The sequence below is a fragment of the Scomber japonicus genome, chromosome 15 (genome assembly GCF_027409825.1).
Source record: "Scomber japonicus isolate fScoJap1 chromosome 15, fScoJap1.pri, whole genome shotgun sequence".
Lineage (NCBI taxonomy): Eukaryota > Metazoa > Chordata > Actinopteri > Scombriformes > Scombridae > Scomber > Scomber japonicus.
Genome location: NC_070592.1, coordinates 9,725,249 through 9,746,526, shown reverse-complemented (window position 1 = coordinate 9,746,526; position 21,278 = coordinate 9,725,249). Strand labels below are relative to the sequence as shown.

Sequence of the window (21,278 nt, the reverse complement as noted above, 5' to 3'; positions counted from 1 at the left end):
TATATATATATATATATATATACATCAATGGAGCCACAGTGTATTAACCCTGTAAAAAATGTCACAGTTCATTGATTCTAAAATGAAAATACAGCCTGTGTAACAGTTATTAAAATGTTTTATTTTGTTTGTCTCTGGAACAGCCAGGATATGTGAAGCTGTCCAAGCCGGTGGCCTTGTGGACCCAACAGGATGTGTGCAAATGGCTGAAGAAACACTGTCCCAATCAGCACCAGATCTACAGCGACTCCTTCAAACAACACGACATCACAGGTACGATTTGACACCCACACTGGCCTGAACAGTGGCTGTCATGCAAGATGGTCATCATGCGTTCCTCAATCAAACTGTCTGTTTGTTTTTTCCATGCAAGCACAGCTGCAGCATTGCACACTAGTGTTTACTTTTGTCTTTTTTATGTGAAGGTGAAAATGACACTATTGGCAAATTTGTCATGTCAGATTTGTGCACAAAAATAATTATCTTATCAAAATGGCAACACATTTGAATCTGACGCATTGCGTAAGAAGAAGAGTGTACCACAGCAAGTGCTCTGTTGTTATTTTGTCACTTCTCATCTTGAAGAAGCCAGATCTCATTCATAACATCCCAGGTGTGCTCTGCTCCCACTGCCACCTGCAGTCTTGCCACCCGGCCCACCAGTCTGTCCATCCCTCCTGTCCCACTGTCAGCGTTGCCACTGACAACAGTTGTCACGTCAATCATTTCCCTAACGAGGCTCTTCAAGGTCACCCCTGTGCTAACGACACTCCGGTCCGCATAGCAACAGACGACCGTTAATTGCCGTGCACTCTACCTCTCAGAGCACGACTGATCACATTAATATGTTTATTTGTTGCCATTGAGGACCTCCTCAATTCAGTGACTGGCTGGCAGGATAAATCGCTTGGCGGTCATGATGAGTGGCATAATGACTTACGACTCACGCTCCTGTTTTACCCTTTGATGGATTTTGACTGTTATATGTTTGCATGGAGAGATTGGAGATTTAGCATCCTTTGTTAAATGGTCTGGAAATCTGAATCTTGCTGTTTTGCACTTCAAGTTGCACATATATCTCATCAGTAGCGTAGGGATCTGGAGGAAACCCACAGTTCATTGCATGCTCGCTGAACCGCTGCTACATTTTGGGTCCATCTCCAAGTAGAGAATTTAGTTTTGTTTTCCTTTCTTTCTAGGGACAAGCACTGATGTGGTGCCAAATCACTTGTGAAAAACAAGTTGTTTGTTTTTTAGAGTTTATTAATTTGGTTCTTATGTTCTTATTAATATTATTTGCAGTACTAATTCAGATTTCAGAGATTTTTTTTGTTTAAGGACAGAAGTTACCACTGAAAACACTCCTCTTATCAAATCCATGCAGTGTTTGTTATTACTTAAAAGAGAAATCGTGTTAACTGCACTCTAGTCACTCATTTGGTTAAAAATTCTCACAAGGTCCATAGATAATTAAATAGAATTAATCTAACTTTAAAATTAAACACCTCAGCGTTACCTGACAAGCCCAGTGCATTCAGTTATAACCTGTAAATAAATTATATTTTCTCTTATTAGTTTTTCAGTGATTAAAACATTAAAAATTAGCTTCTTAATAACGTATTAACTTAATGACCTGTGTTTGTTATTGAGGTGTAATGATTTTTGCAGGATCATACAAGTTAGGAAAGAGTTAAGTGAATATTTATGCACACTCATGCACATACAATACACAGTCACACACGCTTTCCTACTGGCACAATTAGGAGATAATGACATGCGCAAAAACCTGCAAGTAATCCACTTTGTCTTCACATCGAGCATTAATTAACAGAACCCAATTAAAACAGGACAAGCCACACCAATTGGGCTCACAAGGCAATTTGCATCCCAATCAATCTTTGAAATATTATGAAGATATTTTTCTGTTCCTGCACTCTGTTAGAATAAACAAGGGGGGAAACAAATGATGAATGGAATATTGTTATGGAAAACAATTGTGTACACAAACAAACAGTGAGTGTGAATACATCTATAAGTGCATGCAGGCCCGCATCTGAGAATATCTATTTGCTCAGCGTGCTTGTCATACACTGGCTGTGACCCTTGAAAATTGGAAATGTGTGTGTGTATGTGTGTGTATGTGTGTGTTTGTGTGTGCGTCTACATGAATAAGCCAGATTTTTGCTTTGCGGAGCATTGGATTCTCCAGACCGTAGCCTTTCTTTACTGTATTTTCTGTCCAATCCATCCATAACAGAATACTCAAACCTCTTTTCGGCTGCCAGCGGTACTCAATCTTACTTGTCTTGGCAATGTAGTCATCCCTTCATAAAGTAGCAAATCAATAAACCGTCTCTATTCCAGATCATAATTCAAACAGGCATTTGTGTCCTCCCTCCTTTGACATAAAACAGCGGCGAGGGAAATGCATTTTACTGCGTATCAGGGCTGGTGCAACATTTTAACGTTGAATGACTTCAGTATGCAGCAGCTGCCTCCCTGCTAGGCTCCTGTAACCTCCGCCAAAGAAATCAATGTTTCCCATCCTCCCTCCAGCCTATACTGCCAAGAAACTCTTTGCCTCCCTCAATCTTCAGCTCCCACCCTCAACAGAGGCAGCCGTCGAATTTGACTTTAACACCCAGCTGTCATTAAAAATGCATTAAAGCATATTAAGGCATAATTAGATATTAGTCCCTAATCCATTGTAATTACAATGACGAAATTCTTTATGTGAGAGAATAGCTCTGCACGATAAATGAGTTAAACACACAATTTCCGATACCTCAGATGTAATCAGCACAAAAGGTGTGGTGACACGGGTAATCAAAAGAAAGAGGGTGGAAGAGGAAATAAAGGGTGAGTCACTATTAAGTTATATTTTCTGTCAGAGAAGACCATTACATCAGAGTGTGGAAATTCAGAGGCTCTCTAGAGGCATACAAAGACGGGAATTAGACGCAGCTGTAGAGGCTGGCAGGATAGGTATCCAGTCATCCCGGCAGCCAGTCAGCTAATTTGGAGACACTGTAGGTTTGATAAAAAACAGAGACAGCAGTGACGTGTGAATTGGGACCTGAGCATGCAAAGATTTCTGCTCCCACCATCCATCGGTTCGGCTGTTTTTCCTCACACAGGAATACTAGGATAAATGAATAACCGGCTTCCTAACATACATTGATGTATGGCGTCATAAGGCACTATTCTGAATAATTAATAGCCTGTAATATTAGTGGTTTAATGAAGGGTGGCCTGTATCTATCAGCTCACCCTATACGACTTCAGTTCTTTCAAAGGTCTGTGTTCTACCCCCTCTGGTTCCCGGATCCATCATCTTTCCACTTTCATCTTTCCACAAAATAACGGTAGCCCACGTCGCTCTGGCCGTGATCTCCTCGTCCACTGGAAGGTCTCACGCTGGGTACAAAATGTATATTTGATGAGCTGCAGAAAAGGATGAAAGGTGACAAAGGCTATTTTAAACCAGACACCCACGGACAGGCCTAAACAGCACTTGAGTGATGAGACAATGAATTCTACAGGCACCACAGACGGCTGTCATAAAAACACCGCTGTGTAATAGAGGAACAAGCATACAGTAAACGAGTCAAAGGGACTAACATGGCTGCACATCAATTCACAAGCCACGAAACGGCTCCATTGGTGGCTATTGTTTTATGTCATTTCCAAAAGGGAAATCTGAACAGTTCGCTGTTGATGAGCTGTCTGGGGGGCAATTTGATCCACAGACAGAAGGAATCATGGTTAATGATGCCATTGGCAAGGTGATTATATAGTGATGTGCAATATAAAAATAATTACTATTCCGCCAAATTCATGTTTTGAAAATGTCGCCCTTGCTTTTCCATATGGAGAATTTTGAAATGAATCTTCAGAGATAGGGAGTGAAATGCCTTAGAGCAGCCATGTGAAGAAGTGTGCTTCAGCTTATAGCACTATATACACTTTTAGTGTTACCCGTGGAATTAGATATTAGACAGGACACAATTACTTCAGGGGTTCATGTAGCTTTAATTTCATTGTTGACATTTGCAAGAGGTCATTTTAACAGAGTGTTTAAACTATGGAGTCCTTTTTAGATAGCAGCTCTTGTGCTTTCACTGTTTGGTTCAGTTTTTAATACAAAAATTATTTAAAAGAAGAACAATGAAAGTAAAATCTGGCAAAACATGAAATAAACCCGGGTAAATGCATATTTAATAACCATAAACCCACAAAAATAACCTGGGAATGTATGATGTATAATTGTAAAGGACATTTATATTCCAAAATGTTTTACCAAATCCACATGGGACTTCCCATATTGCACAACTCAACTCATTTACCTTCAAACAGAGTTAGAATGTAAAACCTGTACCACTTTCCTAGTAACAAAGTACAATATCAAAGTGGGGCTTTATGCACTTAAACGTGACCTTGCTACGCAATTGAGAACACCTACATCAAATCATCCTGTTAAAAAATCAACAAATAACATCATTTAAGTATTTGTACAGGTATATTTAACAAGCTATGTGTGTATTTTGTAACTTCCCCATAAAACACAGAAAGAAATGGATATTTCTCTTCCCTTGGAGGAGAGGTTACTGGGAATCAGTTTGTCGTACTACAACTCACTATGTGTAAGGCAACATGATCCTGATTCTTCAGGCGTAAACAAAAACTAAGACAAATTCTATATGCCAACAGCACAACTGTGAAAGCCCACTTACAGTCTGCTTCACATTTTACTTAAATAATGTTAGACTCAAAAGAAAACAGCAAAGAACACATGTTAACATGTTGAGAGTGAACAGATAAAATGACTGTGTTCTTCTGTTTATACTGTTCCCTTATTTTTTAAAAGACAGATTAAAAGCCTGGAACTGCCAAAAAAAGAGAAAAACAGACTCTTGATATTTAAATCATAACACTTCATGTCCCCAGTGTAATGATCATAGAAAGACAACCTATATTAAAGCCATGCATGATGTGATCATATGAGTCATGGTAATCTCATATGGTCTCAGTCACGGTAATCATCTCACACTGTGGTGAATATGTTTCACCTGTTTTCCACCAATATGATTCAGCAGTGGCACTCAGGCTAAGTAAGTCTACGACCGTACAGTTTTACACTTTTCTTTCACCTTTTGCAGTTCTTGTTGCTGCTCGTTACCACATAGAGCAGAGACATTAGGCTTGGTGAGTCTTTCAAAACATTGTAGGACTTCCTGCATGACAACCAACTTTATTTAAACTGCATTGTAGGTTATATAAAGGTTGAGATGATTCATTATTTGTTGGCTTATTATTTCGGCTACGGGTGTGAGCATTTAAGTAGGCAGCAGAAATCTAACAAAAGATGTTGTTGTGTTGCATTATGGGAAGTGTAGGATCCAGTGATTTTGGAGCTTGATGTATCATTTGCATTTACATCTTTTCTATGCATCAAAGTAGGTGCACTCTTCAATGAGAGGACTTGAAGACTACAAATTAGTTACAGGTGGCTTGTGCTACAAACAGGAGGTGTGGAGTTTGAAAGGTGTATACATTTACAAAGCATGGAGGGCGTAGAGAAATATATTATGAAGTTGCAATATGAGAAATATGGGCTCTAGTGCTTTTAGAGTGTGAATCTTGACGTTTCTGCAGTGTTGTGCATTCCTTTTTAATTATGACTTTCTGTGAAATGTGTTGTATGATAACATGATTGACATTGATAAAAGACTGAATTATCTCATAAACCTTCTTCTTATTTTACCAGTGAGTGCCATATTTTGCAGCAGTGACTGAAAATGAAAGTCTGGTTTGCCTGACAAAATCAAGGCAGGTTACTCTAATCATAGCCCAAGCCATCATAAAGGTCGGTGGCACACAACGAGTGTCTGAAATACATAATTGTGATCTCCTACCTGTGAAAGGATATCATGTCTTGAAATTACATAATGACCATGGAAATCCATAGTCATGTGTTTAACTCAACACAGCTACTTAGCTCCATAGTAATCTATACCGATTCCACGGCGTTAGGAGTCCCAGTGAGCCGTCTACAGGTTGTTAGCAGTGGCTAACCAACAGAGGAGCTGTATAATGATCAGCAAACTGAAATAGATCAGTAGTGGTGAAATCAGCATGAGGCTACTGCTGCTGTGACAAGTGGAGGACTGAGACAGCTTATTATCTGGTGTGTATTTGTGTGTTCTCTCTCTATTCATGCTCTCTCTCTTTGGCTGAACTAGCTTCATTACACACAATGAACCATGTTCTCTTTAGGATCATAACTGGCCTCTTCTCCTGGAGTCAGGAATAGCATCAGCACTGGATCACAGGTGCACAGTGGCTGCAGTAGCCTTTTAGCTGCGGGGCCACAAGCAGCTCAGTGACTGAGACAATCAGTCACCATTTACTTTAAGGACTTCAAGTTGTGCCAGTGCAAAACATGCCCAGTGCTGCAACTTTCCATAATTTGCCATCATCAGCCAGGTGAATCCAATGCTATTATTTTATCCTTGAGGGTGTTCCTATTGCATATGGCAGCCAGAAATATACTTACTACCCAGCATTCAACATTCAAATCACTTGTTATTCTGTTCTAGACAGAGTGTAGCGCAGGTTTGGAGTGCAGTTTGCCAGATGCAGCTCAGTGACATTCATCCCTAGAGGACACACATATTGGCGCACAGCTGCGCAGGAGATTTGAGAAATATGTGTGACCGGTGTGGAAGATTTACCTGAGGAGAAGTAGTCATAGAATACATTCTTTCCCCATATCGCCAGCTTCTAGCACAGCTGCCAAAACATGTCAGGGTTGAAAAGTACAATTTTTGAACTTAAAGGGAGAGGAGGGTTATTTTGCTGCCTTTGTAGCTGTCCTGTCCTTACCCATGGCTGCACCACACACAACCATAATTAGCGTGGCATTTTAGCCTTGCATGGAAAAATGAGATGGACTTGCAAGATCAGTGTCTGTGTGTGCATGCACGTGACAAAATACATACCATATTTGTGTGTGTTTGCACGCGGGTGTGTGTGTGTGTTTGTGTGTGTGTGTGTGTGTGTGTGTACTGATGCACTTTAAGCTCCCATTCATCAAAGCCGTGGTTGACTGTGCCAGGCTGTAGCTGTAGATTAATCTGCTTCAGCCCAACACTGCTGCTTACACACCACTCATTAATCTAATTCCAAGGGACAATGTGTTTGTGTGTACGCACATCAGTGTATTTCTGTAAAATGTTCGTGTATACACGTGTGCCCATTTTTGAGTTTGTGCATTGCATCAAAAATATGTACAATGGAGCTGATCGTACATTTTTTCAGTATGATTCCAATATAGCTTTTGTCCCATAAAATACAGCCAGTGGAAATGAATCAGAGCTACAGGTAACTGCCAGAATCAAACAAATAGGTGAAGTAAAGAAATATTCACAGTACAGTGAAAGCAGCAGAAGCAGTTTGGAGCCACTAAAGAAAGACAGGAGGACATTATTTACCTTATTCCTGGGGGACAGATAAGTGTGGTAGTCAAGAAGCTATCTGAGTAGGTAAATGACAGTGGAGAAGCAGTGAGATAGGAGAGGAAGGAGGCAAAGAAGCTTGAGAGAAAGAACAAGGCTGGGTAAAGATGCAGCATTTCAGTATGCACAGAAAGAATGTAGGTTGGTTTAAATGTTTACCTTAAAATGACCTGAAACTTGGCTGATGCAAAAAGTTGGCATATGAAAAAAGTGAGGTTGTGATTATGAATGAAAATACTGATATTTCTATTATACCTTGACACTGTGGTAGAGGCTTTCATGTCACACTGCCACTCATTGGGAAATGTCACCTCTCCGCCAGAAAGCCTAAAAAATAAAGAGTTATTAGAGTCAGGGATGCACACAGCCACAAACTCCCTGCTTGGAGCTCAGACAGGGGGCCCTGTTTGCATGTCACTCCACTCTTTATCACCATGGCAGCTGATAAAAGCACCACAGGGTACATCACAGGAAATAAATTAGTTTATTTAAAAACACAAATGCCATCTTGGTACGGTCACATTGAGCTACCGTTCAGTGGAAATGCCATGCACTTAGACTAACCAAAGAAGGTTATAATTTCACCTTTTCAATGCGGGTAATAAATAAATATTGATCAGAGTTAGATAGATCACAAACTAAACAGTGTCACAAGTGAGAGGCTACAGTTTGCAGTCAGGTTTGTAGTGTTATTCTGTTATAGACATGATGATGGAACATGATAGAAAAATAACACATGGTGAACCAGTGTTTTCATTGGCTGAACATGCTTATATTTGGTCAAAGGGGACCCGTCAGTCCATCACAGCTGACTAGAGATTTAAAAAATGAAACATGTTTGAAGCTGTCTGTGGTGCAGTCTTTAGCAGAAATACATTGTAATAGTTATAGTCATAGTTATTGGTGCTCAATTACAGTAATCATATTATTCATTAGTGATAATGATTTTTAAAGCTAATTATTATTTTATTCTGCAATCTTATATTTAATGTTCTACTCTAGCATTTTATTTATGTCTTTCTATTTTTCTGTACTTTGTTTTTATTATGGGAGCGGGGGGGGGGGGGGGGTTAATTGTATGTTTTAATGTTTTATGTAAAGCACATTGAGTTGCCATTGTGTATGAAATGTGCTATATAAATAAAACTGCCTTGCCTTGCCTTGCCTTGCCTTGCCTTGCCTTGCCATTAACTTAACTACATTAACTATTAGTATTTGATCATTTGGTTGATCATGGAAACACATGCTGAGTTACATTTTAAGTTGCCCAAATTGTAGAAATTTGCTCAAAACTTGCCAAACCGTAGTGAGTGAGAATGTGTGAAATGAATAAGATAGGGCCCTGTTAGGTGTCAGAGGATAGACTGAAATTTGAATCCAATCGATAAGCAAAGAAGATTGTAGTGACAAAACCACAGAACAAGAGTAATCAAGAGGGATTGAATAAATACTGTACATGAAAACGTTCTTCGTTGTCTTCAAACAGAAGCCAATGATTGTACATACATCCAGAACCAGATTCCTCTCCCTAACAGAGGAGGGTACAACAGTAATGATTTTTTGCCATGTGTTAAAAAACAATTTACCATCATCTTTTTGTGTTGGCCTACCAAATGAACTGAAACAATACTCTATCATAGCACTATAATCTTGTACAATTAACCAATTAACCATGCTGACATAATATTTGACTCTGTCCTCCAAACATAAAAACAACGCAGTAGGTTTGTATTGTCAGCCACCCAAAAACAACCAATAGCTACTTTTGTGTCGCAGGTGTCTTACCAGCTGTAGAAATTATTATCATGGGCAGTGGCACAATACTCGCACCAGCCACTTTATTAGAAACACCTGTGCAATCTAATCTATAATCCAATGCAACAGCTCTGCTATAAATTCTACTTTTACAAAGCGGATACATTTTCAGTTTTTGTTGACATTGTCAGAAAGGTGATATTTCTACTTTATGTTTATTATTGAGGTCATAGTGGGTGGTGGTGTACTGGAGTGTTCCTAATGAAGTTGCTGGTGAGTGTATTGACACATTTCTTCATTCGAAGGAGTAAGGCTGGATGGAGGCATTAAGCCAGGAGTTTACTTTGCTGCAGGAGACCATTTGTTTCCTGTTTCCAACCACGAGTGTCACTTTTCCAATTGCGAGTATAAGAAGTAGTAACTCTAACCCACATAACTTGGTTTTCTAACCTCAACAAAGTGATCATTTTTACTCAAATTATGATCTTAAGTAGTTTCTGGGCCTAAACCTAACCAGACCTTAACTATAGTGGTATCACATTGTTACACTTTTTTTTCTTATCAAGGATTTGTAAATGTTTTGGAAAGCAAAACATTTACAAATGGTGTTTATTGCCAATGGGACACCCAATTAGAAAATGCGTCTCTATGTTTGGAGTGATGTCTACATGACCAAACAATGTATTTAGTAGTATAACTTGTAATATTTAGTTTGTACCACTCACTAAACAGCACAGTCTTGTTCTTTTCTCATATTTCGCCTCTATATTTGCAATATTTTTTTTTGCAATATATCCACTATTTATGTACCATTTTGTTTTCCCAGACACTCAACTTGTCTTCCAGCATCTCTGCCTCTCTTACCTCATTTATTTCTTCTTGACCAATTTCTTCCTCTGTCCTATCCTCTGCCTCCTGCACCACCACCACCTCCTCCTCCTCCTCTCCTCGTGGCCATGCTACACTGCTCGGTGTATTAATTGTGGTTTGAAAAATTCCCAGCTGAGGCTTGGTAGGATTGTCGAAACCAATGACTCAGAACTGCAGGGCAAGAGAGTGAAAGCTTGGACTCCTTACAGAAGCTGTTCCGCCCTGCTGATACTGCCGTGCTGACCTGAAGGAGCGCACCGCATTGGCATTCAAAACTGAGAACTGGCAGTTTGTCTGTAGTTTCACATATTTCAGGCATACGTAACACTCCACCTGCCCACATTGGTACTCTTAAGACACTTGTTCAGAGACATCAGGCCTGATTTATTATATATATATTTAAAACCTCCACAGGAAAACATATTTAGTGAATTAAATATTCATGCTAAATGCTTTTAATGAATAATTCTGAAGCATAACTAGAAGGTTTCATTAACCTTAATGTTCTTTTTGAGGGTCCTGGAGGCCTGATTCCTCTTTAACAGCTCTGTAAACATATTTAATATTGATTTATCAACTTTTTATGTACTCCTACTTTGATAAGAGTTGCCTATAAATGTACATATTTAATTGATGACTTGAGTAAGTAGTAAGTATTTAAGCAAAGTAAATAAATTCATGCTTCGTATAATTTTTTGTTTTTATTTGATTGTATCAGTTACAATACATTTTTTAAAAATCTTTTTAAACATGTTCCCATATTCTCAATCTCACATTTTAACTTTTTGTCTTATTATCGGCTTGTCAGTCATGTGTAAAGCACTTTGAATTGCACTCACTAACCTGTACAAAAGGTGCTCTACCAATCAAATGTGATTGAAAGGCAGGGAATTGAAGAAAAAAAATATTAAAATGGAAAAAAACTGGTTGATTTTGTAACTGTTATCAAATCCATTATAATAATAAAACACAGGGATTAAGGAAACCATGTACACCAAGTTGTTTTGTAATACAAAGATTAGCAAAGATGCTGTTAACCATCTGTTATCTCCTTCAACTGCTCTGTTGTATCTCTTGTATGTGTTATTTAAGATAGACATTACTGAACCAGAGAAAGAGTGAACCTCTGTTGCCATGCCGATCTATCTTTGGTTACATGATGAGTTGCCAAATGACGGTTGCTCAATATTATAGACTCATAACAGCGTATGCTTTATGTTCACATCTATTTTTTTTTCTTTCTGTCAATTTGTACATCTCCCTCTTCTCCCCAACTTTCTGCCCCCCCCCCCCCCCTCCACCCCGCCTTTGATTCATTAGTCCACTTTCTCTTTCCATCTCACTAATCTTCGTCTTTGCATCTTCCTATTTAATATGCTGTTCTCACTTCTGAGCCTTCATGACTGTACTTAACTCCCCAGTGTTTATGTAATGGGTACTTTCAGCGCCATTTTGCATTGGAGCGCCTTAACTATGTTTGGCATTTTACCCCCATCTGGCCACAGCGTCGAGCAAAGAGCTTCTTTTGTTAAGGTGGGACAAGATTGGACTAACACAGTCAGCTAACATGTTAGGGTACTTAGCTTTCCCAAGTACTCCCTTTTGTACTATGGTAACAAAGTGGTAGTGTGGGACTCAGCATGCCCTAACAATCTACAATAGATCTTCTGAAGAAGTCAGGAGGCATGAAATGATGAAGTTGGCCTTTTTCTGTATTCTTTTTAGCAAGGACATTGAGTGAGAGGAAGTAAACCAATTTCATTTTTTGCACTATTGGGAATGAAGTTTCATATTTTGTTAGTTTGTGAGTGTATTCAATGATCTAAACAGACACAGAAGGGATGAAAAGAGGCGAAAGAATGTGTGAGGCTAACTTCCACGGGCCTATAAGGACTGATCTTTGCCCCAGCTGTCAACCAATCAGAGCAAATTTCTGTCCCGGCAGTCATCAGGACAAAAGAGCAAAGGGAGCTGTCGGGGTCCAACATAATTCCTAGTAATTACCCTGCATTATCATCCTATCTGCTTACCATCCCACATGTAACAAAGGCACTCCTAACAAGCATTAATAATTACACCATATTCTACTTGCATTTTATCAGCAGCCCAAATCCCCTTCATAGAAACTGATTGGATGATTAAATTATGGATTTTATACAAGGATTTGCAATTAAGGAAGGAGCTGTGAGGGATTCTCGCTCAGGGGATGTACAACCCTGATATTTATGTAATACGTGTGCCGCACTTAATAGCAGTTTGCAGACTAATTGACAGTCACATAATAGAGGAACGAGTCTTAAAATAGTTTTTGTCTCCGAAACAATGTTGCAGACTTGGAAAGCTTCAACATTTTATGCTCTGTTATCAACATGCAACCCATGAATTGTGCGGCTGTGATCATCTCACCGTATTTGTTTGCTCGTGTGTTTCCTCGCTCAGTTCTTCAACTGACACAAATGCTTTATTTGTACTCTTTTAAAGTGTCTCAAGCTGTGCATATTGGATTCCCACTGGCATCCTACTCCTTCTGTCCCTCAACTACAAGCTTGTTTCCTTTTTCTGTTTTAGGGCGGGCTCTGATGAGATTGACAGACAGGAAGCTGGAGAGAATGGGTATCATGCAGGAAGCCCAGAGGCAGCACATCCTGCAGCAGGTCCTGCAGCTCCGTGTGCGGGAGGAAGTCAGGACCCTTCAACTTCTCACACAAGGTAAACCTTTCAGCAGAACATATTGACGCTTGTGTAAAATTACTGTACATATTTCACCATAATAATGTGAATCACATACAAGATGTACTCACACAAGCTTGTACTGTAGCTCCCGGGTAAAAATTATTCACAAGGAGACTGACATCTTACATTTCGATAAATATTCAAATCATTTACTGTGCTGCATTTATGTGCATGCCATCTGTACTCATGGCAATCACTGTATTTTTTGAGGCCTGCAGGAAATGATGAATCAAAAATGATTATGCAACGAAAAGAGTCAAACACAAATGTTCTCCTTTGATATCGTTTGGTGTAAAATGATCACAGACCAGTTTAATTGGTAAATATGAGTGTGCAGATAGCTGATATCATGTTAAAGAACTCCACAGTTTTGAAGTCTGTTGTTACTTCTTGGTGTCATTTAGTCACAGATGAGTCACAGATTACCTAATCTGTGGTAAACTGTAAGGTTGTCTAACATCACATTTTATGATAACTCTAAATCTATAGAGCATACATACTCAAGACTTCAGACTGAACAAAATTTAACCACAACCTGGACCACTTTTGTGTGACATAACCACCAATCGCCACAGTTTGCAATGTTGTCGGCGCTCCTGTTGAAAAAGTAACATGGCTTGTTGACAACACGCATTTAAAGGAGCAGTGTGTAGAATTTGGTGGCATTCGTTACCTTAGAATGAGCCCCTTTATATCTACAAAGGGAGCGGGTCTTCTGCCTTGGGGGCATCCATGTTGCCCCACTATGTTTCTACAGTAGCCCAGAATGGACAAAACAAACACTGGCTCTAGAGAGGGCCTTTCATGTTTTTAGCGAGTTTCACAGCCACCATCGGTTCTCCTACACGCTTAGAAGAGGAGGATGAGTTCAAGTTTAAGGACTTGCTTACACAATGATGGTGTCATTTGTATCGTTAATACAGAAATACAGTTGATGTACATAGTTCTGTAGTTTTTGTACTGAAATATCATCATGTAATGCACTGCTACTCAATCTTTGATGCAGTGGAAATTTGTTAATTATTAAGACTTGTATTCGAGAACCCTTTACCAATGCAAGGCGCTCATCTCAACAAGAAGTGTAGGTGCTAGTTCACTCCAAAACAAGCACAAGGATAATTAGTGTTGGACCGTTGACAGAAGAAACAATACCTTCATCATTTTTCAAGCAATACATTTTCAAGCAATTTATAATTTGCTAATACAACAGTTTTAGTGTTCAGTCATGTCATACATCACATTTTGCATGATTAGTATAAAACCAAATCACAGTAAGACAAAGGTGACCATGTATTCACAAAAACTACAATATACTCATAAAACTGGTTTGCATAAGTACCCCTTATTTAGTTTTATATTGTATGAAAAACAATTGAGATGTCTGCAGTAACATTTATTTTCAATTATGCTGCATGTAATTTACATTATGTAAATGACATAATTAGCATTTCATACAATACATTTATAACACATGTATTATCTGATTCAAAGCAGAAAATCTTTATCAGCTTTATACTTCCTTCATCATCTTTTCCAACACACACTGTGGCACCCTGCAGTTTCTCACTTTAACCTAATTTCTTTGCTTTCTACACATTGCATTTCTCACTTTTACAAAGCATAATCTGTAGCACGTTTGATCACAACAGCCAGGCACTGTTGTTTTCCATCCTCTCTTTGCTTTCTCCTTTTCATCCTATGATGCTCAGATTCCCATGTGTCTTCCTCAGCAATTCTAGCAGCTGCCCTCCTCCATTACTGCTACTGGCAGCGCCCCGCATCACCACTGCTTCCATCAGCACCCGTCTGCCCATAGACTCTCAAATACGGCTTTGCTGCAGGGCCCGAAAAACATATTCTAGGGATTCTTGTCACTCCACAAAATTCTTGGAAAACATTTAGAGTGTAATAAAGAAGCTTCTATCCCCTGCTGCTGTTTTGGTCCCCTAGCAGTGAAAAACAGAAAGAAAGGAAAGTGCAAAGGAGAAAGATTAGCCAAGTGCTGACACTTTGCTAAGGGATAGTCTCCAGCCTCCCATCTCCTTCCTTCAGCGCATTTTGTTTGTTGTCATCTTTCCAGCTCTTCTACTCTTCTCTCATCCTTCTCCTATCCTCTGTTGTTTTCGCCTCTGTATTGATGATATGGGAAGAGACAGCCCACCAGCCTCAGCAGTGTCAGGCCGCTGGCCTCAGCAGGAGGCAGCCTGTTAGTGGAGCCTGGGCCTGCAGGGAGAGAGGACAGAGGGAGAGAAAATGCCCAAATTTGGCAGATATACAGAATTTGGAAGAGAAGATGTAATGGGAACCACCTTGAAAACATTATTTTAGAAAATTGGTAACACTCTACAGTTAACCAATGTGTCTACTAATCATTTACTAATAGTGTTCTCAAATTTATATATTATTTAATAGTTTATGAAGATGCTAGTCACATTAGTTAATACAGTAATAAGCATTAGGCAACTGTGGACACACTCCATGGTTTTTATGTAGAAGACCATGGAGTGTGATTGTTCCTTTATCTTCATGTAGACATTCTTTAATTTATAGCCTAACTTATAAATGATTTTGCATTTTATACTGTACTGTATAAGCATTTCTTAACCATAACTGGCTCTTTGTGACCTTTATTCTAAAGTTGAACATGTATCCCACAAGTGCACTCCATAAATGCATAAGGATGCTGAATAAGCATTATTTAACCATAATTAACCATTTAATGATGCTCTTTGTGACCCCTGTAAATTTTAAACGACCCACAGCTACATCTTTCACAACATTAGTGAAACATCAATTCATCATCACCGCCCATCTGTTATCAACATAAATCCATCCAAGTTTAAAAAGATGACTTCATGCTTCATGTTAAAATACATTTTCCGATAATAGTTCTGTGAAAATAATGACTAAAACATTTTCTCACAGACATGCCAGGTGCTTGTTATTTCCAAGAGGAGCCAACTATAAAAACATGTTTTTGAGTGGAGGGGATCTCTTAAAATGTAGACCATATATTTTACCATATATGTTCTGCAAATTTACAAAGACATTACACTAAACTATAACTGTACCATAAAAGAAAGCCTTACCACATCCTTTCATTAAAATGGATGGTGTCCTTTCCCATGTACGCTGAAACAGGAGAACTGTTAAAATAGTAAGTTACATTGTACTAAAAAAGGTTGCTTGTGATGTAAGGGTCATAAAATAAACATGCTATTACACTGATTATTATACTAGAATTTGAAACTGGGTTCAAAGAGACTCAACTCCCTACTGTAGCACTTGTATTTAACTTAGGCTAAGATGCTATTTTGTTTACTTGGGATCTGAGGAGTAAACACAAAGACATCAAGTTGGCAGGTTAATTACAGTTACAGTGTTTCTCTCACAGTTTACAAAAACTAAAGGAAAAAAAACAACCCACAAAGAAGACAGCTCATAACTAAAAATAAAATGAAATAAAATAAAATAAAATGTCTCTAGTGTTTCTTTTTTTCCCTTAAATGTCTCTCTATTTGGGTAGGATAGATTGGTATGCAATGATTATTCCTTATGTGGCAATTTTCAGCAAATCCATTGTGTCAATCCTGTACAATGAGATCCAAAGCGGTTGGCCAAACCGATTTCCCTCAGGATGTTTCATCACTGGCACTGGCTCGCCATCAAGTTCCAGCAAAGTGTTAACCCCAAGGTAGAAATCCAGGGTCATCAAAAACCAATCTGCATGTACAGTACAGAATAAATCAGATGAATCATCATACAGTCTTCTTTCAAATAAGATCTCATCCAATTCCTCTAAATTCAATTTCACAACCCTATTGTCTAAGGTTTTTTCTTACTTAGTAGTATTCCACCAATATTTTACTTCATTTGGAATCAGTAAAGAAATGTATTTCTCATAAAAATGAAATGATTCTCCACATCAGTAAATGATTACTAGACAATTGTTTACATGTTAATTAACAGTCAGTAAATGCTTAGTAGTCCATTACCTAATATTAATTTGTGTACCCTTATGGGAAAGTGTTAACAGATAATCTGGTGTACATATTGTTTTGCATGATGCTAGTTTTTTTGTGTGGTTGTTTTCTGCTTTAATGTGACTATTGTTTGAAGTTTCTTGTATTTACCAGCCAGTAACATCACATGCGTTGACAGAATTTCAAAAAGTGTAATAGTAAGAAAAGCGGGAAGATGAAACAGAAGTATTGTAAGTCTCTTAAGCTGTCGCTTCTGAAGATTGTTTTGGCAGAGAGTGAGAAATTGGAAGGAGAAGAACTAGTTTTTATTTTGAGTATTTCGGGGCCTAGGGCACACTTCCTCGAGCTGTTGCTAGAGGGAAATACAGCTGTAACCAGTTGGAAACTGAGCCATACTGAGAGGGAGAGGTGGTGATGAGATGAGGGTGGGTGGAGGGACAGAGAGAAGGAGGAATGGTGAGAAGAATGGGGGAGAGAGTAGAAAACGGATACAGTAAGTGACAAGAAGGTAGGATGAGAGAGAAGAGCGGGAGAGAGAGAGAGAGAGAGAGAGAGAGAGAGGTGGCGAGAAGATAGAAAAAAAGAAGAGCGAAGAGTGTGAAAGAGAGGAGGTGAGAAAAGGAAACCGTCCCCTTTCCAAGATCTGACAGAAGACAAATACATCTCAATATCTGTGGAATATCTATATATACATGTGACTTATAATTATATCTCTAAGAAGCAATATCTATATCTATCCTAAACTCTCAAATAAACACTGGTATTCAAACAATTGCTGAGTTTCAAATTACATCTGAACAGTTAATATCTAGTCACTAATAAAGGCAAAATGCTTTTAATAGTAATAATAATAATAATTATAATAATTACTTGAAATAATGGCTTACATTGTATATTCAGCAAAATGTACATTACCACAGCAATAAGTCTATCAGTCACACATCATAGTCATGTCATACTTAATGATCTGCTGGTATGAATTGCTATCATTTATTTTACTAATTAATTCCAATGGTCTTTAGTTTGCTGTTTTTTCAATCAACAAAAAACTTCAATCACTATTAATCTACTGTCAAAGACACACAAAACAACAGTTAATAACAGAGACATGAAAATATTAATTAAAAACAACCATCACTAATAAAAAGTACACATGATAATACCAAAGTCACCATCATAAAAAGGCAGCGAAGAAAAAAGAAAGAGGCCAGAGATCAGGGGCCACCGAGTTTCATCCACAGCTAGTTTACATTTTATTTTAGAAGCCAGTCGCTGAAGAAATAAAAGACCTTGTAAATGTTTCGCATGAAAAACCCGCCAGGAAAGGACTGGCCTTGGAGTCACTGGAAGGCTTTTAACATGCAACATCTGTGTAGGAAGTGTTAAGTTTTATTTGCAGTAGCTTAACAATGATTGAAAAAATGGTAAAGTAGATGTTACTTAAATTAACATTATTGCTGTTGAAAAGAAAATCTCGAAGCAGCAGAGTGGTGATAATGGCACAACTATAGACTATAGTATAGAGATGTTATGGCATTCATATCAAGAAAGCGGATACACATAATCTTAGTGCCACCTTTACAACTTATTCAGTGATTCCTGGAGTTCTAGTGTAGTTGTTGGAGAAAAAAATTGACAACTCACAGCTTTCCAATTAATATATGATATTGAATGGTGATTGTGGTTGTCTTCCTTAATGGTTGGGTAGCTACCTAGCCATGTCCAAGAAAAATAGCAACAAGCATGGATAACATCAATATGGCTGTTGTTAGTCGACTTACAGAGATAACTCTTGAATCAGCATATGTCTTTAAGATCATAAAAATGGTGTGGTGTGGTGATGCAGCTGTATTAGATGATGCTGCTAGCATCAGCTACTACAGAGGTTAGTCGACCACAGCTGTGGTAGCTGATGCTCTAAGATGCTCTTAACATCAGTTACCACAGCTGTGGTAGACCAAAAATTACATTGGTGGGACAGATACTGTCATTTGCTACTGATCGGTGAGAACAAAACAAACAGTTAATCAGTTAACATGAACACGATGTCAGGTTGACTGATTGAAGTGAAACCAAAGAGCAGTTCAGATTGATTATCAGGTTAGGTAAACATGGAGGAAAAACTGTTAAAAATATACTAACTGTAAAAACTGTGGGATATAAGGCTTGTCTGCAATATAAGCCTCTTTCAAATAAAGACCTGCTTATTTTTACAACCAAAGTAAAGCTCCTAGGTATTATTTTAAATTCATACTATATACTGTAGGTGCATGTTTAGAGACAGAAAAAGAAGAGCCAGAGAGGTCTACCATCTATATGAAAAGATGAATATGATAGAAAGAGAGAGACATCTATAAAGAGAAAGGGTGCAGAGGAGAGCGCTGGAGCGAGCAAGGTACACAATAGGGAAAAAGCTGAGAGAGCAGGCGAGAGAGAGCGAGGTGTTGTAATTACTGCAGTGTACCCAGACAGAATTAGCTAGACGGACAGTGATTAACCTTTAAGGCTTGCTGGGCCATGGGAGGGAAATAATTAGATTTCCCCTTTCTCTCTCTTTGCTATGGGGACAGCGGAGAGTGGAGGCTCATCGCTTATTGCTTACAGTCAACAGAGACGGACTGAGGCACTCCAAATAGAAAGTGATACCCAAACAACAGCCTCAGTGTCAAAAGGACGGCCTGATGGAGGCCCTTTTGACTAGATTGTAGGGTGCAGAGCAAGATAGTTTAATGGAGTGGCTCCCAAACTGGTGGTGGAGCTCCTTGGGGAGTATGATGGCATTGCAGGGTTAGAGCAAATGGCCAGGAGAGAAAATGTGGCGTTGTACTACAATTTAATGAATCTGATTAATGTTGTAACAATAAACAAACAAGAGCTTTCACACTAGCAAGGTTATCACAATTCAGGTTAGCACGATTTTACAGTGAGGAAAAGAATAAGGTTGAAACCATAGACTGTATAAAAGAAATGGACGTAACATCCGTGACGTCACCCATTGGTTTGTGGACTGCTGCTCGGAAGCCCATGGCACTGCCTCATGCCCATATAAGTAGAATCCGTGTTCTTTTTTCCCGGCATGCACAAGAGTGGGGAGGTTGCGATTGGTTGTGAGGGCTGGATCTCGAGGACATTGGTCAATCAACCCTTTCAATCACGACGTAGCCACACCCCAATGCAAACCCTGCTTTATCGTCATATATAAAATCAGGAAGGCCAAAATGTCACAAATGAGCATCATACTGCATTGAAGAAGGCTTTAAACTAGCGATTGAGACCATAAACACATTTTGAAAACGTTTACTGAGGTTAGAAATCAAGTGAGAAGTTGGTGAATTCTCCATTGACTTGTATAGATACGGAAGTCCTTTTGACACCAAAACGGTCGCCCCCTGGTGGCCTTTTGATAGAATGCAGCTCTAAGTTACTTCCGCGTTGGCCTCATTTCAGAGGACCAGAACTCCCCGCCTGGTTGAAACACGAGGTCAAACTGGGCAATGATATTCTTGCACGACGTCAATAGCACAGGTAATAATAATTAAACATCTGTCAAAACTGAAGTCAATGGAACATTACAAAGCTCATCTGGTTTGCATCTTTTCCCCATGTGACTAAAAAACATTGTCAATTAAGTTTAAGTTGCATGTCTTATTTGTACAACAGCAAAAACATGAAACGAAACATGCTGTTCATGTTCTTGACAATGGTATTCATATAATGCAATATTCAACGCAGCTGCTTTTGTTACAAACCTCCCCAGTTTAATGAAGAGGTGTTTTTTTTTAATACATTGGTTTTGATCTAATGAAAATAAACTGAAAGTATGTGGAAGAATGTTACTTTTAATTACCTAAAATACACATACAGCACACAGCATATTTATATCACATCTACAGGAACATCCGCGACAGGCTTATTTATTGACTGCTGGGTTCACATAGATAAAAATATCATTGCTGTAAGGTGTAAACTGTTTTTCTCCAAAATGAAATGGCATGAAATGAAGAAATAAAATAAAATATGAATTTGTCCTCCTCCGTGGTGAGATGTGTCTCTCTATCCTCAACCTTCCAATTTCAGAGTAAATACAACAATATATCCTTGTATTCTACATCATTACCATTTGTACACCTAACTCACACCTTCAAAATTCAAATATCCTCAACTCACCAAGGAAAGGGCATATCCTCCTTTAGCTGAACTGTGAATGTGAAAGTTGGTAATATTGGATTTATACGGTTGTCACTCAAAAAACCTTCTGGAAACTCTCATTCCTCACCGTCTCAAATAAAACCTGTTTCTTTGACAGTTAATGACAAAAAATATGTATTTGTCAAAGTTCAGCTGTCTTACTCTGCCATTCAGAATAATGGAAATCAAAACTAAAGATAACATCCACAGGAAAAAAAAGTCAACAGTCAAG

General features: G+C 38.6%; 1 protein-coding gene across 1 annotated transcript in view; it reads left to right on the top strand.

Moving 5' to 3' along the window:
* samd12 (sterile alpha motif domain containing 12) overlaps positions 1 to 21,278 on the top strand; it is a 104,097-nt gene that overhangs the window by 27,741 nt on the left and 55,078 nt on the right. Inside the window, exons 3-4 of the mRNA XM_053334058.1 lie at positions 144 to 273; positions 12,711 to 12,851. Of these exons, the coding sequence (XP_053190033.1) occupies positions 144 to 273; positions 12,711 to 12,851 (271 nt within the window). The remainder of the gene's footprint in view (positions 1 to 143; positions 274 to 12,710; positions 12,852 to 21,278) is intronic.